Here is a 19,776-nt window from a genome sequence, read left to right as displayed (position 1 = left end):
CACACACACATACATTCAGACAAAATATCTAGTTTGACAGCCAAACCTGAGAAAGTACATTATGCTTTCAACAGTTCCAAAGCTTCCACATAATAAGAGAATATCAAAATATAGTTGAAAATATTTCCAAAACTTCATTCTCATTATGTGTAAGCAAATGACTCATGAGTGGATGGATAGATGGATGTGATTTGGAGGGAAGAGAAGTCTGTATTCTTTGGCACCTTTCTTGAGTTAGAGCATACCCAGGACTCTCTGGAACACTTGTCTTTAATCCAGTGATCTGTGGATAGCTTGTGCTTTTGAAAAAAGAGAGACACCAACTAGCCACTGCCCCTGATTGCTCTCCGCTGGGAAGGGTTTCTCACCCTGCAACCATGACTCGTGCGTGATGCAGGAGAGAGGCAGACGGCAGACTCCATGTTGCCAAAACCTTACTGCCAGTGGCTGGTGTCATTGCTAAGCGCATGCCCGAGGAGCCCACAGCTCACGTAGGACCTGTCAGTGTTCACAGGCAGGCACCTGCTGCCGAGCCCTCTGCCATCCTATGATCGGGTCCTGCCCAGGCATCCTAAACCACACTGACCACATTTCAAGTGCACAACAACCACATGTTGCTACGGGCTGCTGGCCCAGACTCTGTGGCCCTAGAAGTTCTAAACAGGGGTCAAATAGCAGCCCCTACCCTACATTCCACAGCCCACTAATCATGTCTGGGTGTGGGACATCAAAGGTAGCAATTAGTGGAAGAGGTTCCCAAAACTTACCCAAGCGTATCAAATTGGATTCACAGGCAGAACAACTTGACATGGCAGATACTAAAATGGGAGCTTTCAACTGCCCTAGCCTATATGCAAGACTGATACACATGACACAAGCCACAGTATATTTAAGAGGGTGGTTAAAACAGTGTTCTATGGAGACGCTGGTAAGTTGGTAGACTTATAATATTAGGGCCATCCTGGGGTAATTTCTGGGTAATCCAGGTTTCCACTTAAGCAGATGAGGTATAGTAAGATATTTACACTATTTAGGGCTCACTATTTGCAGTAGAATGTAAACACAGAACAAATCCCTCTGTCTTTTGCAACCTGGTGAGACTAATTAGATGACTATTGTTGGGGTCCCTGGACCTCAGCTATGCAGAGTTCTTGAAATGAAATTCATGATGTTTGCAAATTGGACAGCTGAGCAGCCCAGTGCCCACGAAATGTGTCTCTGACCTTCCTTGTGGCTCCGCCATGCGACAGGCAGAAGGCACAAACCCAAATTTGCCCCAGTCTCTCATAGTCCATTTCTTTATGGACAAAAAAATAAATGTAGTGATTTTTTTTTCTCTGTTATTTGTTTTTCATTCTGTTAAAGAACAGATAGAGACTTGCTCTGGCCACCCGAGAGAGCCTGGCTGGCCTGTCCATTATTTCCATCCCAGGCCCGTGTCGGCCGCACCCTACCCAGCCAACCATTTGAGGATGACTGACCTCTCCCCACCACCCCTGCTCCACCCTGTCAGGGTCACAGGAAGCCCAAGGATTTTAAGCCTCATCTTTATAGGAAGTTGGTAGATCTGTGTGATTTGTCTCTGTGGTTCATGACAGCTGCAGGCGAGTCCTGCTGTGTAAGACACACAGTACTGAGTACTGTAGCTGTGTAACAAAATAAAAGATGCAGTCCCTTGCCCTCGTGGACCTGCTGATCTACCAGATCAGTACTATAAAAATGAAGTAGCAGGAAATATCACGCCATCTCCCCCAGGAGAACTCCGGCCCTCCCCCAGGACTGGCTGAAATGTGCTGTGGTGCACGGGTGACACGTTTGCAGAGTGCACATAACTAACGTGCCGTTGCAGCTCCTCACTTCCTGCTGTCCCCTGTATGGGCTTCATGTGGACAAGGACTGTGTCTATTGCATCAGCTATCGAATACCCAGTACCTAGTCCACAGTAGGTATGTAATAGACATTCCTGAACTGTACAACAAAAATAAGTCATGCAGGTGGGTGCTACAGAGGGATCCAGGCTAGGAAAACCATCCTAAAGAACTGGGACTCAAGCTGAGCCATAAGGGATAGGGGAGACCTAGACAGGCAGACGGGAGGTTGGAGGCCCTGGGCATGGGGGAGGACTTCCTTGAAGCTGGAAAGACAAGAGCAAGGCCTGCTGGGAGAGGGCACGGTGAGCCAGGGCAAGTGAACAGCGCCATAACAGACACCTGGAGCAGGAGACTGCCTGCATTTGTGTCCATCCTTGTCTCCTGTGTCAATGCACTGAAGGTTCTGTTTCTACAGTGAATGACTCCCAGTTAGTGCAAAGCGAGCATGAATAGCAGGCAAATTTCTCCTCCCTGTTTTATCATTTAATTTCTATATCCTCCGTGCCTATGTAAACACACAAATAAATTTACACATTCTAATAAACCATTACATTTATTATATAGTAGGAAGTGTTGCCAGGAAACCAGTTGTCAAGCAAAGCTATATTTTGAAGAGTGGGAGGTGTATAATTATCTTTAAATACTTTCTCTGGATAGTAATTACCCCCACCCCTACCCCAGCCTGAGTCCACGTGACTCCCCCGTGGCTCCTCGCAGGAGCAGCGTGATTGAGCAGGCCCGGAGCAAAGCAGTGGCCTGACCTCAGAGCACCCTGCCTCTGCTACCCCCGACCTGGGGGAAGAGGGACTTTAAGTCAGTTTCTGCCCACTGTAAAAGAACATAACCGTGACTACTTTCTGAATACATACATGATCAGGGATTACTATAACATAAGAGGACATATATTTAAAATAACACTCTTTGCAACTACAATGTGAGCTCTTTCAGATCTGATAGGAACTTGTCCTGAAAATTCACTTTTCAAGGAAAAGGTGATCTTACCATGTTTCTCTACAATATGAATAATCCCAGTCATCACAGGAAGCAGCAGAGTTGTGCCCTAGCAAGACAGAAGCGCTCACAGTCAACATCTAACGAACTCCAGAAGTCACTCCCGACAAGGCCTCCTGGAGTGCGTCGTCTCCTGCTTTGGCCCCTCTTCTCCCTCCTCTCAGATCCAGGGGAGTACGTGGCAGGTTACAAGTATCCAAAAGCGCACTTGGAGACTGATTTTCTGACCCATGGTGGTTCTTCTTTGTGTAGTGAATTTACTCCAGCAGCAGGAAAGGGGCCCCAGCAAAGGCCAGGCACTTCCTGGAAGCGACATCTAAGCACCTAGAGATGTCAGACCAGAGCACAAGCTAGATTATTGCTTCCTTCCCTCCCTGCTGCAAGGCCCCCAATTTTTCCTGCAGTTCTGAAGAAAGAAAACCCCCTTAGCATACTTGTCACTCTTCTTGTCTCATAATCAGTTTTATCAAACGCTTGGTAACAGGATCTTCTTCAGGCAGTCAGTAGAAAACTGACCCAGTTAGAAAACGGGAGGATGCCGACCTTCCCCAGGGCAGAAGCAGAGCAGAGGTCTACGTCCCTGGAACCTCAGAATGGGAGTTGTCCCTCACATCCCAGAGCTATGGCATGTGCAGAAGTTTCCTTCTGAAAGCAGAGGGCCAAGGCGAGGAGAAGGCAGAGCATGTGACACACACACAGCTGGCCCTGAGCCCCCTTGCGATGGAGCTGTGTGACCTGGGGCACTGCTAATCAGCATGCCACCCAGGGAGCAGCTTCTCATGTGAATGTCGTATGGTGTCTCACCAGAATGAGCCCGCGGAGGAAGGGACCAGAAGACCAGGGCCACGGGTCTGTCCTGTAGATTCAGATCTACAATTGAGACCTTGGTTGAGTTATAATTCCCAAAGTGGAGAGCCAGTGTTCACAACACACACACACACACACACACACACACACACTTGAAAGTTTTATTTGAACATTTTTATTTACTCCTGACTTTTTAAGCTGGGCATGGGGAGACCACACCTGTAATCCCAGCCCACTGTGAAGAAGAGGCAAGAGGATCGCATGGTAGGGCTATTAATTCCTGGGCAAATGAGCAATTTAGTAAGACCCTGTCTCAAAATTTTACAAAATAATAGTAATAAAGACTAGGGGTGTAGCTCAATCTGAAGGCTCTAGGATCAATCCCCAGTACCAAAAGTCTCTTCCCTAAAATACAATATGGAGTATGATGCACTGCGATTTTCCCATCGTCTCTCTTTTCAGTGCCAGGCAGGATCTCCATCCCAGCTTTTATGCCCTCTAATGGGCTGCAGTGTGAAGTCTGAAGATCTCTCCTCTGAGGGTGCTTATTTAGGGGGCTGTCTGCCTGAAGCAGGACGAATGGAGGGAGAACGGAGGTCGTCTTCTAGAAATACATGCTGTCACTCCGAGATCCTTCCTCAGTGCTCCTGCCTTCTCTACTGCCCCAGCAGGTTTCTGTCTTCACCCACATGTGGGTTTATCTGTGCACATGCCTAGGAGACACCCCTCACCCCTGTCCCCAGCTAAATGCCCCACCCTTCCCTGACTCCCCGTGCAGAGCACCATTCCTAAGTGCCCCACTGCGGAAGGCGCCCCTCTTCCACATATCCCAGGCAGGCACCCCTTCTACACCTTCCTCTCACACCTTGCACGTCAGCCTCCTCAGGTCCTGTGGATTCTGCCTCCAAAGCTGCTGTCAACACAGCGTCTTCTTTTCTGTTAATAAAGCTCCCGCCTTTGTCACCTCCACCCCAGGCAACCAGAAGAGGCCTCCCTGTGCCATCTCTGATCTAGAGCTTGACAGGGTGTGGGGTCTGTTGGATGGTTGGTTTCCTGAAAGCAAATCTGATCCCATCAGTCCCCTCGCTAAGTCCTAGCATGGCTGTCTGAGTGTCTCTCCTCATCCTCTTCTTTTTCTCCTTTGTGCAGTGCCGGCGGTAACCAGGGTAGTTACACAGTTTCTCTGGATAAAGAGGGTGAAATTAGGGACAGTGTGTGAATCCCTCTACTGTAGAATCATAAAATGAGACTGTTCCTTTGACATCATCCAGGTTAATGGTTCTTAAGCACAGTTACACATTAGCGTCAGCTGAGGAACTTACAAAAATGGCAGTGGTATTTTAGAGTATTTTAAAAGCCCCCCCAAAGATTCAGATTTAATTGCTTTGATGTTAGAGTTTGGGTGCTGAGAAAGGGGTGGGGGTACAGTTGATGGTTTTTAAGCCTCGCCCAGGTAATTCTGTGTATATCTATGTTTGTGAATCACTAAAAAAGGTCCCTGACCAAAACACTGTGGGAACAAGACATTCACCATGGATGAGCTTCCAGGGGTCGTGTAGGGCATGAACTCCTGTCAATTTGTGAGCATATTCTAAGAACAGCATATTCCTATTCTAAGAAAATGATCTAAACATTCACCAGATTCTGGAAGATTCCATGACTCCATAGAAGCCAAGAGCCTCTGCCCTTTATACTTCTTGGTCAGACTAGGAGGCCAGAGATGGGCTTGGAGAAACCATCATGGCTGTACCACTCTGTGACACTGGTCAGACCTCTCGTCCCCACAGCCCTTCATTTTCCCTCTTCTACAAAGTCAGAATCACATCTGCCATGCAGGGTGACTTCAACAACGCTGGGCCAGTCATGAGAAGTGCCAAGATGGCACTGGCCCTATCAGTTTCCTGGAAGATGGTCATTGCAAGTACTAGCGCTACCACCACCTTTTTGATTCCCTCTGAGACAGCACCATTTCTAATAATGCCTTTTCTTTTCTTCTTTTTTTTTTTTTTTTTTTTGTGGAACCAGGGATTGAACTCAGGCCCTTGCACTTGCCAGGGAAGTGCTTATTCTACTGAGCCATCTCCCCGGCCCCATAATAATACATTTTCTAGAAAATAAAAATAATTCCATTTATCAGGCACCTTCAACTTCATGCCAGATGCATTCTGTGGCATTTTATCAGTGCCCACAACAACACCATGAAGTTGGCTCATTTCCATTTCACAGATGAGAGAACAGAACTTAGAAATAGTCAGGGACATACCCAAGGCACAACCAGGTATGAGAGACCGTAGTTGGCTTCATGGAAATTCGTCTCTTCACCACCGGGCTGAGCTGCTCTAGTTATTCCAGGTCACTTCAGGGTGAGAAGAGGTCCGGGGTTGTGCTCTGCGCTGGCACAGATTTGCATTTCCCAGCCAACCCCAGCCTTCTCGCCCTGCCCCTTCCCAGCCGCTACTGGCGCAGGTGGAATCGGTTCTGCAGGCGAAAGTGCCGTGCCGCCGTCAAATCCAGTGTCTTCTACTGGCTTGTGATCTTCCTGGTGTTCCTCAATACGCTCACTATCGCCTCGGAACACTACAACCAGCCCCACTGGCTCACAGAAGTGCAAGGTGAGTGGCAGCCCCTGCTCTGCCTGCTCTCGCTCCTCCATCCTGGGGCTCCTGGAGGGAATCGCCACAGGCCAGAAGCAGCCAGTGGCCATGGTTATGGCGGGTGCCTTGCCCAGCCTCCAGTGTGCTGGCAGCGTGTGATCCCCACACTGCCTTGTTATAAGCAGACAGGGGAGGGCCCGCACTGTCTGCCTGTCCCCATGGTCACTGTCAGGCCTTGGTGTCAAAGGCACAAGCTGAAGCTTGCTTGGCTGCCTCACACCTGGTCCGCCAACTTCCCAGAAAGTCTTCAAGTCCTCCAGCCCCAGCTGGCCTCACCCAAGACACACGAGGATGAAATAGCAAAGGCAGGCAGCGGGGCAGTAGTGTGAGCGTGGGGAGCTTTCCTCCGGGGCTGGCTCAGACCCAGCTCCCTGTCCTGGACCACTCGAAGGAGATCCGCTAGCATCCTTCCCCAGAAGCCGAGCACACGCAGCCTGGCACTTCACAACCACATTCCAGAACCCTGGGAAGCAGCTAAGCAGCTGGTCTAGTAGTGAAAGGATCAGACTTGGCCAGCCTGGCCAGCTTGGGGCTCGTTGGCTGGAGCAGATTCCTGACCTCTCCGGGCCTCCATTCTCATGTCTGAAAGCCAGGCTCATCAGTAACAAGGGGCAGTCATCACAGCACTGCTGTTCGGGGTAGAGAGGATAATGTGCGCAAGTAGATGCTCAATAGATGTGTATTGGGAATGTCATTAGCTGTCCCTTTTTTTGTTGGTTTGGCCCTAGTTGTTCATTCTGGAAGGGGTGGAAGGAAATGTGTATGGGAGGAAGGAGCTGGGGCTCCAGACATGGTAATTACTGTTCTCTCTTCTGCCTCCTCCTCCTCCTCCTCCTCGTCCTCCTTCTCCTCCTCTTCCTTCTCCCCCTCCATGCCCCTCCTCACCTCTCACTGGATCCCACCACTCCCCAACACCTGCCAGACACAGCCAATAAGGCCCTCCTGGCCCTGTTCACTGCGGAGATGCTCCTAAAGATGTACAGCCTGGGCCTGCAGGCCTACTTCGTGTCCCTCTTCAACCGCTTCGACTGCTTCATCGTGTGTGGGGGCATCCTGGAGACCATCCTGGTGGAGACCAAGATCATGTCTCCTCTGGGCATCTCTGTGCTGAGATGTGTCCGGCTGCTGAGGATATTTAAGATCACGAGGTATGCCGCTGCTCCTTTTCCTTGGGAGATGGGCCTCAGGAGAAGCCCTTTGGGAAGGCAGAGAGGTGGATGGCTGCAGCTTAGAGAGCAGCTGCTTCCAGAAGGGTCTAGCCTTGGCTGGTAGGCAGCAGAGGGGAACAGTGGCTCACTTAGCTGGCGTGTTGTGTGGAAATTCCTTTGACTTCCAGCACCAGAGGCTTCAGCTCGGTGGTTTAAGCAAGTTAGGTGTTCAGCATAAGAAGTCCAGGAAATATCAGGGACTCGCTCTCCTGCTATCCTTGGTTTCCCTGGTCTTGTTGATGTCACTCAAGATCACAAGATGGCTTCTAGAGATGAAGCCATCAAAGTCAAATTAGAAGGAGAAAAAATAAGAAAAAAGAGGACAGAAGAAGGCATCCTACTACTAAATCAGCCTCTTCACACAGGACTTTCTCCTGGACACACCATTAGGACAGATACTGTTTTTTAAAAAAACAGAACAATAAATGTAGAAGAAGATATTGAGAAATTGGAACCCTTGTTCACTGTTGGTGGGGATGTGAAATAGTGGAGCTACTGTGTGTAAATAGAAGTATTGTGTGATCTAGCAAGTCCTTAGTATATAGCCAAAGGTTTTGGGGTTTTTTGGGGGGGTTAGCATTAAGTATATTTTAATTTTTTTATTTTACTGGTACATTTTATTTTATTTTATTTTAGGTACAAACCTTTTTTTTAAAGTCAACAGAAAATAGAAATACACTTTTTAAAGTTTCTAATACTAGGAGAAGATATCATACAATGTCTTTTAAATAAATTGTAAGTCAAAGATACAGTATAAATCTTAGAACAAAAATTAAGATTAAGCAATATTCAGAAAATTAAATGTTTCAAAACAATTGAACTAAGAAAAAGTTTTCATGATAGCAAAGAAGTACTAAGAGTAAAACATAAATAGCCAAAGATTTAGAAAGCAGAGTCTTGAGGAGGAATCCACACACCCATATTCACCGCAGCGTCAGTCACGATATCCAGAAGACAGAAGCCATCTGCGTGTCCACTGAGGGAAAGAGGGATAAACTAAAGATGCTCCATACATCTTGGGGTAGGACTCAGCAGCAAAAAGGAAGGGAATTTTCCTACATGCTGCAATAAGGACGAACTTCAAGGATATTAGCCAGATGAAGTGACCCAATACCATGTGATTCCACAGAGTACAGCTACTTGAAGCAGTCAAAGTCCTAGAGTTCAGTGGTGAGTGTAGGGGCTGGGGACAGGGAAAAGGGATTTATTTCATGGCTGGAAGTGAGGCAAGAGTCCTGAGATAGGCGGAGGTGGTGATTATACAACAGTACACGTTATTTGATTCCACTGATCTGCACACTTAAAAATAGTTACGATGATCTTTGTTGTGTTTCAATGTTATATAACATAACATTGTTATTGTTATGTTATGTATTTTTAACACAAGTTTCTTAATTGGGGGAGTGATCCACCCAGAAATCTCACCAGAGCCTTTTCTTCTCCTCGGCCACCCCAGCTCTTAGGAAGGCTGAGGGAGAGTCCTCTCTCCAGATATGAGCTGCTGTGCACATAACGAACATCCCCAGAGGGCAGCTTCTGAAGGGCACTGTGCCGCAGATGGCTCTGTCCCCATATCCACAATCCCCACTCTCCACCTGTCAGTGCCCACCGAACACTGCAGCTTCCTCATCCTGCAGGGCAAGCAGTGGTTCCCGGGGAGAGGCTGAGGTAGAGGGTGAGAAGCAAGCAGTCTGACCCAGGATGGTTTTCAACTGTTGTGACCAAAACAGAGTGGTGAGAACAGTGTATTGGGTTGCGTACATCACTTTAAACAGCTTTGCTGAGATGTAGTCCACGCACCACACTTTCTTCCCTGTAAAGCGTTCAAATCCAGTTGTTGGTATGTTGAGTCTTATACATTGTTCATCTCCTTATTATGGCTTCAGAACGTTCTCGTCACTCCTAAAAGAAACTCCAAGCTCCTCATTTGTGCCACCCTCCCAGCCAGAGGTGACAATTCTACATCCCAATAGATTTATCTATGGTGGACACTGCAGATTAAGTGGAATCGTACTATCTGATGCCTTTTGTGACCAGCTCCCTTCACTTAGCATATTTTCAAGGTGCACCTAAAATGTGTTAGTATTTTATACTTTTTTTACTGCTGAATAACATTCCATTGTATGGCTTTACCCCATCTTTGTCCATCAGTGATGGACGTTGTGTGCTACCACCTCTTAACTACTATAGACAATGCTGCTATGACACTCATGTTGAGGACTCTGAATAAATGCATGTTTTCATTTCTCTTGAATCTATACCTAAAAGTAGACTTTCTAGTCCTTTGGTAACTCTGAATTTAAGGTTTTGAAGAAATCAAACTGTCTTTCAGACACTGGACCATTTTGCATTTCCACCAGTGATGTACAATAGAAGGATTCCAACTTCACTCTATCCTCGCAGTCATCACTTATGTTTATTTGTTTGCTTTATTTTGAGTTTTTGTGTTTGTATTTTGAACAGACACATAATGATTTTAGGTATTTATGGGGCGCCCTGGGATGTTTCAGTACATGGATACAATGTGCAGCGATCAGGGTAGAGTAACTGGCGTTTATCAGACATTAGACCCCAGGCACTTATTTCTTTGTGTTGAGTGGAAATGTTGAAAAGCCTCTCTACTAGCTATTCTGAAATATTCAGTTGTTTGTGGTCAACCAAAGCTATATTGGGCTACAGAGCATTAGGAGTCATTCCTTGACCTACCAGCACCCTGTACCCCTTCACCACCCTCCCTCCGTGCCTCTCTCCCCTACACACTTCACAAGCTCCTGTCATCCCGATGCTGTTCTCTGCTTCTTTGAGATCAGCTTTCTAGCTTCTGCGTACAAGTGACCATGCAGTGCTTGCCTGGTTTATTTCCCTGGAGATAATAGCAAAATCCCACTCTTTCTCATCACAGCAATCATTTATTTATTTATTTATTTATTTATTTATTGTATTTTAAGGAAGGGTCTACAGGGTGTTCAGGGTCTCACTACTAGATTAAACTCGTAGTGATCTGCCTGTTTACAGCCTCCCAAGAGCTGGGATTACAGGCACATGCTACCATGCCCAGTCTCAATTGCCATCTCAGCGTGCCCTGGGGGCTGGGCCAGCAGAGCTGGCCTGGGGATTGAACCCCTAACCCCTGCGCTTGCTTGCAGGCACTTTAATTCGCTGAGCTATTTGATTGGCCTCATATTTTAATTTAAAGAAGGAAATAAAATGGGCAAGCATCAGAGGGCCTCCTAAGAATATAAGCACTGTTCACAGAAATCCTTGCAACACTATCTCACTGGCACTGTGACGGGCATGACTTACTGTGAGTTGTGGCCAACTTGGAGAGTTGTATCAGATACATCTGGAGGGAGCTCCTCAGACCACACCCACCCCAAGAGGAAAACCGCTGTCCTTGAGAATTGCTTTGTGGGAGCCTAAGTAAGTCCCGCCCTGGGAAGTTTAAAGCCTTGGGTTCAAAAGTGGTGGAGGAAAAAGGATGCAGGACAGTGTCTCCAGGTGCAAAATGAACCTGTCACAGCTGGCTTGTACCTGACTGAGTCATCAGGGCCCAGCAAAGCACCCCTCAGTGTCACTGTTCTCATCACAGTTCTCTCAGGCCCATTTGGCATGCACGGATCCCTACATTGTCAAGGTTATGCTCAGATAGGACGTTTAAACATTCAGGTCCATGGGCCGGAAAGATAGCTCAGTAGAATAAGCGCCTGCCTCAGAAGCACAGGGTCCTGAGTTCAGTCCCTGGTACCGCAAAAAAGAAAAGAAAGTCAGTACCCAGGAGCTTTGGTACAATTCTTACTAGTGCTATTGTTAGGAGAAGGAAGGAAAAAAGGGCCAGTAGTGACCCACACGCGCACATACTCACTCTGTCATTAACAGACACTGGTCATAGAGCCGTGCGGTGCTGAATGAGGGGGTCTAGTGTTGAGAACTGACATGAGGTGATTGCACTTTTGTGGGGTGTACACTCACAAGTTAGGGCAGTGCTGACATCTCTCAAAGACAGACTCTGATGGGACCACTGTCACATGTGCAGTCTGATGACCAAAACATCACTACACAACTCATGACTGTTCTAGACGTTGACCTCCAAGAGCTTTATTTTGTTTTGCTTTGTTTTGTTTTGTTTTGTTTTGTTTTTTAAAGCAATATGATCAAGTGTAAATCAGTATGGCATGAAGTGAAATATGGAAGGATTTGCAGTCTGGCTGGACAGGTAGAAATATTGTGTATACAAAAAATTAAAAGAAAATCTCAATGCTGGCCAGATAGCTCAGCAGAGTTGAGCCTGTTAGGCAGAATGCAGTGGCCAGTTTCGATCCCTGGCATGCCATGCTGGCCCCGCCCCTGGGGCACACTGAGGTGATGACTGAGACTGGGCATGGTGGCGCGCTCCTGTAATCCCAGCTCTGGGGAGGCTGAACACAGGCGGATCACTATGAGTCCGATCTACATAGTGAGACCCTGTGGACCCTGTCCTAAAATAAAAAATAAAAAATAAAAAAATCTCAGACTATAGTGAGCCAACAAGTGAGGGGAGAGGAGCTGCTATGGGAATTTAGGAACAGGACAGCCTCCCTAGGGAAGATTTAATGTCATAAGGGACTTGAAGGACACGCAGAATTTAAATCCATACATTGAGCATCCCTTCTCCCCAAATGTTCTTTTCCTAGCTATCCTGTGTACATTTGCATTATAAAAAAAATGTGTTTTATCACAAAAGTAGTAGAAACACTAATCACAATCATGAGCGTGCACATATGCCAGAGAAGTGGCCCAAAAGCTGGCACCTAGCTTGGTTAATCTTCACAAGAAGAGGATGAGGAATGGCTATTGTTATTATTCCCATTTTTCAGATGAGAAAACTGAGACTTCAAGGGTTGTCACTTACCTGAGGTAATGCAAACTGCTGGGGGTGACAAAAAGCAGTCCCTGACTCTGACTGTTTGTGCTCCTGAGCACACCTAAACCAAAGTTGATCCACCTCCTGTCTGTGCTCCAGGTCAGGGCCTCAGTGACACTGGAATACTAGCTCTTGTTCAATAAGGAGATACCCTTATTCCTCCTTGGACGTGGTGGAATTTGTTTTTAATTTGGAATTTTTCATGCCTTTTGACTAATTCTCAAAAATCCATGTGTTTAGGGGTTTGGGTTTTTTTTAGCTGCCTGTAGAAAAGAAATATTTTTATTAAATATTGTTATAGCATCTCGAGGAGACCCTCTTTTCAATCATTAATCTTTCTGTCCCTAATATGAAAATATTGCCAAGAAACGAATTTTCAGAGTCTAGCTTAGTTAGACAGATTCCCACACCCCTACCTAGGAAGGATTAGTAGGATTCTTAGACTTCCAGGAACACCTACAAGCAGAACAAGTTCATTATCTGATTGGAAGTGACTTGGGCAAAGGCTGGCATCTTCCTTTCTGCAAAGTCTCCAAGCCCTCTGCTATTGAAGAGACGGGCAAGGAGTTCCCTGCTCTCTCTGAACCTCACCTCCAACCCCAGACCGGTAAGCACAGACACCCAGTGATCAAGGAAATGCCCCAAATCTGGGCTGGCAACAGACTTATGCTGCACCTTGAGATGGGTCACCTGTGTGGTCCTGCCATATGTTTCTCTTAATCTTTTGATGAACACCTTGCGTTCTTACTACTATTCATAGGATGTGGGAGCGCTTTCTATGGGATGGTCAGAACCAGTGGTTGTGAGTCTCCAACCTGGTGAGCTCCATGGAGACCTCTTTAAGGACCTCTGGATATTGGCCAGCAGTCCTAGACCCCTGCTGGGGACCCATGACCTCACTTTGACAACCCCTGGCCAGGTTTGCTCTGCTACCCTTTGCCCATTGTTTTTTGTCTTAACATATGACCCTCTGTATGACCTAAAATGTTGATTCTTACTTCTCCACTGTCTTCTCTATACTGGACTTAGTGCCTAAGCAGTAAAAATTATATAACCAAACACAGGTGATTTGCCCTATGGTGAGTGCAGAGCCAATAAGCAGAGGCAGGAGATAAAAGAAGAGTGAGGGAGGGTTTGTCGCTTGCAGCGAGTAAGTCTTGAGACATCCCCAGAGTGCTGGGAATAACTCCCAATGCAGTCTCTTCTGGAACAAAGGAAGAAAGGGGCTTTTATTGCCAAGATTCATACATATTTGTACTGCAGAGACTCGTAGAGGAAGACACCCCCTTACACCTGCAATTTGAAGTCATGCTTCTTCGTACTTGTATGTTTAAATATCATATTGTGAGCAGCTAGGTGTGGGAAGAATTTAGCATGATAATAAGACTAGAGAGCAAAATTCACACTGGAAGACTGGGTGATTTGCACTGTTTTCTACCAGTTGTTTGCGGGTCTTGTAACAAGCTAGAAGAGATTTAGCCGCCTCTCTCCCATCCTCCCCACAAATACAGGTGCTCAGTGCTAGGAGCTCCTGCCTGGCAGCTAACAATTGTGCTTTTGATCACTCTTGACTGAGAAGACATGAATTCAGCAAAACTTTTAAATTAATATGAATTTTATGAGTGAACCCGTAAATGCGAGACGGGCTGTTTATTTAACATGCCATAGTGCTTGGCATATAGATGGGTTTATGGATCCCTTTTTATTATTCTAAATTGCTCTTCCCCCAGCCCAGGGCTCAAGGCCCAAGAGAGGGACCCTCATGCATGGGCAGTGGTTTGCAGCCAGGTCCCAGTGTGTCCAAAGAAGTTGAACATTGGCTAACGAGAAATTTGATATTACCGAGAACCGAAGTGCCAAAATTTATGACTAGTCTCTTAAAATATAAACACATAAATAAATAAATAAATAAATAACCGATCTGCATTGTCTTTATAATATCATTCCCCTCAGTCGCTTGCGTTCCCAGAGCCTTTTATGAGTGGGCGGGAACCAGGCGAGCTTACAACCCAACCATGCTGGCTGAGCAAGCAGAAGTCCCTTACTTTATTGCTGTGATGACAATGAATGATTAGCACGCTTATATTTTTTTGTGTTCTGTCAAAATCTAAGCTCTGGGAGCATCTTTGGGAATTTACAGTGCATGTGAGCATCACCTGGCGTAAAAGAGCAGACCAGGACCGCGGCTCTAGCCTAGAAGTCAGTCGATCGCTGAGTGTTCATAGTGCTGTTTGTGGCAGCATTTACATAAGAAAGAGAAACAAAAACCAAAAACCATGATTTCCCTTCAGTGAGAACAGCGAGATATGCCATGGCCAAAAGCTTTGTCACTGTGGGTCCAATGCCCACAACAGTGGCCTTCTGGCCATGGAACAGCTTGGGCTCTTTCTCCTGCCTTGGGTCTCTATGGGGCTCCACACGCTGCGCAGATCCAGGACCCAGGATGTGTGTCTACTCTTGGTCAGCCCAGTCTCGCCTACCTTTCTGTGGGGAGAAAGAAGACAGATTAAATCTGGGTGTGATTTTGGTTCACTAATTGATCTCATTTTTATGCAGTTAGTTGTAAAATGCACCGTGATCCTTCTGAGCCTTTGCTCGTCTTCTTTTTAAACCATCAAGGCTTCTCTGTTTTTCCTTCCGCTCTGCCCCTGCAGTGCTCACGCACTGGGAAACTGGGCTAAGTCAGCACGGGCAGATCGATGGGTGAATGGTGGCCCCATGGGGGGTGCCCTGCAGCCCTGAGGTGACACCATTAGGGTATCTCCAGGCTCTGAAATCTCCCACCAACTTCTAGCCACCACCTTTCTTTTTCTTTTTTTTTTTTTTTTTTTTTTTTTTTTTTTTTTGAGGTGCTGGGGATGAAGCCCAGGGCCTACCATGCACTGTACTCTACCACTGAGCCACTCCGCAGCCCCCAAAGCCAGTTCAGACTCAAGAGCCTGCGTGCAGGCTGTCAGCACGAAGGAGGTGCTTTGTGAGATGATAGCTGACTACTAGTGTCACCTACAGGGAATCAAAATGCCACAGATAAGGATGACTTCTCCCAACTGACACCTCTACCCATGACAGAGACAACAAGATGACCCCGAGGAGCTCTGTGGTCCAGGCACAGGAACAGCCTCCTCCTCTCCACCCTACCTCACCATCTTGGTGTTGTCATATTCCCCAGGCAGACTCTGTCCCCAAAATGACCATGGCATCGGATGCCAACAGGAAAGACAAAGCCGGGGCTGAGGAGATGACTCAGTGGAATAAGCGCTTCCCTGGCAAGCACATGGGCCTGAGTTCAATCCCTGGTTTCACAAAATAAATAAATAAATAAAATAAAATAAAAAATAAAAATAAAAAAAGGGGGGGACTGGGGAGATGGCTCAGTGGAATAAGTGCTTCCCTGGCAAGCGCAAGGACCTGAGTTCAATCCCTGGTTCTGCAAAAAAAAAAAAAAAAGATAATTGCAGGAAAAACAAAGCCTTTGAACTTGCTAGCTAAGGCAGGATTGGACTTTAAAATGAAACACATAACTGGGCTCCCTGCCAAGATGGAGGGAGCAGGTTCAGCGACCAGCAGGACAGAAAGCAATAGCGGAGCCTTTGGGCCTGAGGCTGTGCCAGACCCAGAGCAAGACAGAGCAAGACAGTCTGGACTCTGTGTGGCTCCTCGTGACCCAGGGTAAGCCCCCCGCACCTCCAGTCACGCCGATGCCTCCAGACTCTGTTGTCTCTTCAAGGCCCAGGGCCCAACGGCACTGAAGCTCTGGTCCAGGGACCCCCAGCCATTGTGCCCCTGCGGCTGTTCTGGGAGACGAGATGGCAAGAGGGAGCTTGCTCACTGAATGAGCCCTTCCTGCCTCCCCGTCTCTCTTCCTCCTACCATTCCCTCTAATGGAGCTCCAGGCCCCACAGACTTACCACACACAAGTTGTTTTTTGTTTTTTGTCTTTTGGTTTTTTGGGGGGGTTTTTTTGGTGGACTCAGGATGCCTTCAGGGCAGGTCTGGTTTGACCTGAGTATCTGGGAATCAAACCACAGCATCCTGAGCCTGACTGCTTGTTTAAGCGGGCTCTTAAACAACTGAGCTAATGGGCAGGCCCACAAGTCGCTTTATAAATACTCTTCCAACAATAGATCGATCATTCCCCACCAAAACTGAGCCCTCCTCATGAAGATTTTTGGGACAGGTATAAATATAGTTCCAACCCTCTCTGAAAAGAAGGGTAAAGCACTGCAAAGCATTCAAAGCCACTGACGCTGTTGTTCTGAAGATCTTTTATTTATAGCAAGCTCAAGGCTCTGCACCAGAATAAAGAGAAAGAGCCCGGCCTGAGCTCTTTGAAGCGAAAGGTTGATGAAATGAAAATTCTAGTTCAAGGAAAACCTGGGTCACTTGATATTGTAGAAAAGGAAAAAGAACTCTACAGAGCCCCAAACCCAGAGGCAGGCTGACAGAGGGAAGACAAAGGGCAATCAAAGTGTCTCTAAGCAGAGGGTGGTCACTTAAGCAGAGAGAGGTAGGGGGAAAGGTAATGATAAGGAGTGGACCATTAGTGAGTGGGAAGGCTCAGAGGAGGCTGAGAAGAGGAGGAGAGCCTCTGGGGGCAGGGGGCTTGACCAAGCTGAAAGCTCAGAAGTGTACCATCCTTTAGGGAGAAAGCAGGGAGCTTGGCTGCGTGGGGGCCCCGAGTTGGCCAAGGCATGCGTCTTGGACAGGATGCCGCAGAGTGACAGTGTGCCCTGAGAGCAGAAAAGAAGAGGTGACACCAAGGACAACAGTATAGGTGGACTCCTCCAGGCAGCACACACAAATTGCATTTGGGGATGCACATGTACTTTGTTCTGGAGAGAAATGCTAGGTGTCCTCAGGTACTCTGAGCTCTGTGGCCAGAGTCATCACATTCTGTGTCCTGGTTCTTCCCCCTTTTCTCCAGGGCTCTTCCACTTTGGTGTGTGAGTGTATATATTTCTTATTGTTGGTCACTTAGGATAAAAGCCTCCATTGAGGGCACGTGCCTCCGTAGTTGATCGCCAACTAATCTTTCTAAAGAGGATGATCTGGGACTCATCAGGGCGTCTTCAGGCAATAATAGCCGTAGAGACTCAGGTCTGCAGATCTGAGGGCTTTTGGCCACTATGTCTACGTGGCCTTTTGTGCTTTCCTGCCCACCACCAAGCCACCTGGGCACCAACAGATCTCAACTGTATCCATAGTCATGAGGCTCCATGCCTGTACCTGACTACTGCCTAAGCTGTTCTGAGCCCAGAAATTCAGCTCTTCTCTTCTGGCCTCAATGCTGCTCCTTGCCACAAGCTCCTTTCGGCAGTGCCTTTGTCTCTGTCTCCTAGAGCCTGCCCCTCTGTGTAATTAGGGTTCAGCGTGCTGGGCACCCCTCATATTGCCAAGCCGCTGGCCCAGCTTGACTCCTTTACCCCTGCTCCAAAGGAACAGAAGGTGCAGGGGCTGGCGAGCCTCAGGGCCAGCTCATCAGAAGGGAAGTCTCATCAGTGAAGATGAGCAGCATGAGCAACCACAGCCGCCCCTTGTCCTGTGTCTCGGCTACATCACTGGTCCCAAGTGCAGTCTCCTTGCACCCCAGCTGTCTTGCACATGGAGGGCAGGCAGGCGCCTCTGCTGCTGGCTGCAGTCATTTCCTTGTCTAAGGTAGTTCATGCCCTTCAACTTGGGCCATTGGTTTTAAGCTATCAGAAATGCTTCCCTGAGGGTCTCCAAGGCATTCCAAGACCATGGCTCTGTGCAGGGCAGACTGACCCGTGTACATTTGACACAGGATCTGGCTGTGTAATCATCAGGTAGTGCAGGCCCTCCCAGCCCATGGACTCGGGGAAGCTAAATGAATAAGAAAGATGTGCAGGGAAGGGCAGAGAGCCATTTCTCACTACTCGGCCACTTTATCCCACAGAAATACTGGTGTAAGAGCTCTCCCTCTGCTTGGCTCACCACACACACACACACACACACACACACACACACACGGAAGTGTCTTTGAGACTCCGGGGTCCCATACCTTTCCCTCCAGTGCATACAGATGTGTCAAGCTTACAGTCAAATTCATCCATTTACTCAAAAAAAAAAAAAAAAAATATCTGATGATCACCGTGTCTAGGCCTAGCTTGCTCCAAAGCACTAGGGACATGAATGAAATCAACGAATCCCTTCTTCAGGTCTTTACATACTGGTGGGGGAAAGAGACACTAAACAAAGAGACAAGTATGTGTCAGGTGGTGACAAGTAATATAAAACAAAAGTACAATAAGGGGCTAGAGTAGAAGTCTGGGAAGCACACTGTGAAGGTCAGAAGGCTGCAGGGGTGACATCAAGGACACTGGACAGCTGAAAGTTGGAGGAGCGCTAGGAGGCCAGGGTGGCTACAGTGAACAAGGAGGTAAGTGCAGAAGGCAGGCTGCTGAGGTAATAGGGGCCTGTCCGGCCTTAGTGAAGAGCCAGGTGACGTGATCAGATGAGCGATTCACCCCTAGGCTTGAGATTGCTGACTCTGTAGTGAGAAACTTTGCTAGAGGGAGCCCAGGTCAAGGCAGGGAGACCAGATAAGAGGCTGTCTCAGAAATCCAGATAAGAGAAGCTGGTGAAGCCAGCCACGTTGCTGGCACATGCCTTACTTAATCCCAGCACTCCGGGGACTGAGGCAGGAGGATCACCATGAGTTTGAAGACAACCTGGGCTACATACTGAGATCCTATCTCAAAAGAGAAAGAAGAGAGAAGTTGGTGTTAAGGACTCAGTAATAGCAGCAGCAGTGTATACCGCTACCCACCATCCGTGGGAGCCCAGACATTCTCAGGAGAGTCCCTGGGAACAGAGTTGTTACTTTCAAACAGGGGTTGCCCTGTGGCCAGCGCTCCTAATGTGACTGCTCTCACCAGGTAGCCTGCACAGGGCCTTGCCATTTTCCTGCTTGGCCTCTCCAGATGAGCTGTCCTCTACTGGATGACTCCATTGTTTCTTCACAGCAATCCCCCCTTCCCTGAAGCCCCAGGCACTGTGAGGGCCCTGGGTCAGGCACAGCCCTCCCACCCCACTGTGTCTTCTCTACCTGCTTTGTTCCTCTCTACAACTTTGTCCCGTATATGTGACTTCCTCTTTGGAGTCAGGGTCTCCTCGTCTGGCTCCCTGTAAGGTCCTCATAGCTGTCTGCGTACCACAGTTAGAAGAGTGGTGTGAATTCTCCCATGTCTATGTAGCTAGTGGAAATTAAGCTCTGACCTTCCATAGCCATTAAGACTTTTCCAGAATATTCCATGACAGTTGAGCATTTAAAAGATCTCTTAGAAGACTACAGCCTCAATCCACAT

At 47.6% G+C, this 19,776-nt stretch overlaps 1 protein-coding gene across 37 annotated transcripts in view; it reads left to right on the top strand.

Moving 5' to 3' along the window:
- The window catches only part of Cacna1c (calcium voltage-gated channel subunit alpha1 C), a 752,474-nt gene that overhangs the window by 609,875 nt on the left and 122,823 nt on the right, over nt 1-19,776 (top strand). For all 37 annotated transcript variants that reach the window (XM_023723811.1, XM_023723805.1, XM_023723803.1 and 34 more), the window contains 2 exons: nt 6,141-6,301; nt 7,266-7,491. In XM_023723811.1, coding sequence (XP_023579579.1) covers nt 6,141-6,301; nt 7,266-7,491 — 387 coding nt within the window. The remainder of the gene's footprint in view (nt 1-6,140; nt 6,302-7,265; nt 7,492-19,776) is intronic.

Source organism: Octodon degus, unplaced genomic scaffold, assembly GCF_000260255.1.
Source record: "Octodon degus isolate 3935 unplaced genomic scaffold, OctDeg1.0 scaffold00104, whole genome shotgun sequence".
Classification (NCBI taxonomy): domain Eukaryota; kingdom Metazoa; phylum Chordata; class Mammalia; order Rodentia; family Octodontidae; genus Octodon; species Octodon degus.
The sequence above is the reverse complement of the archived record's forward strand: the minus strand, read 5'-3'. Positions and strand labels throughout refer to the sequence as shown.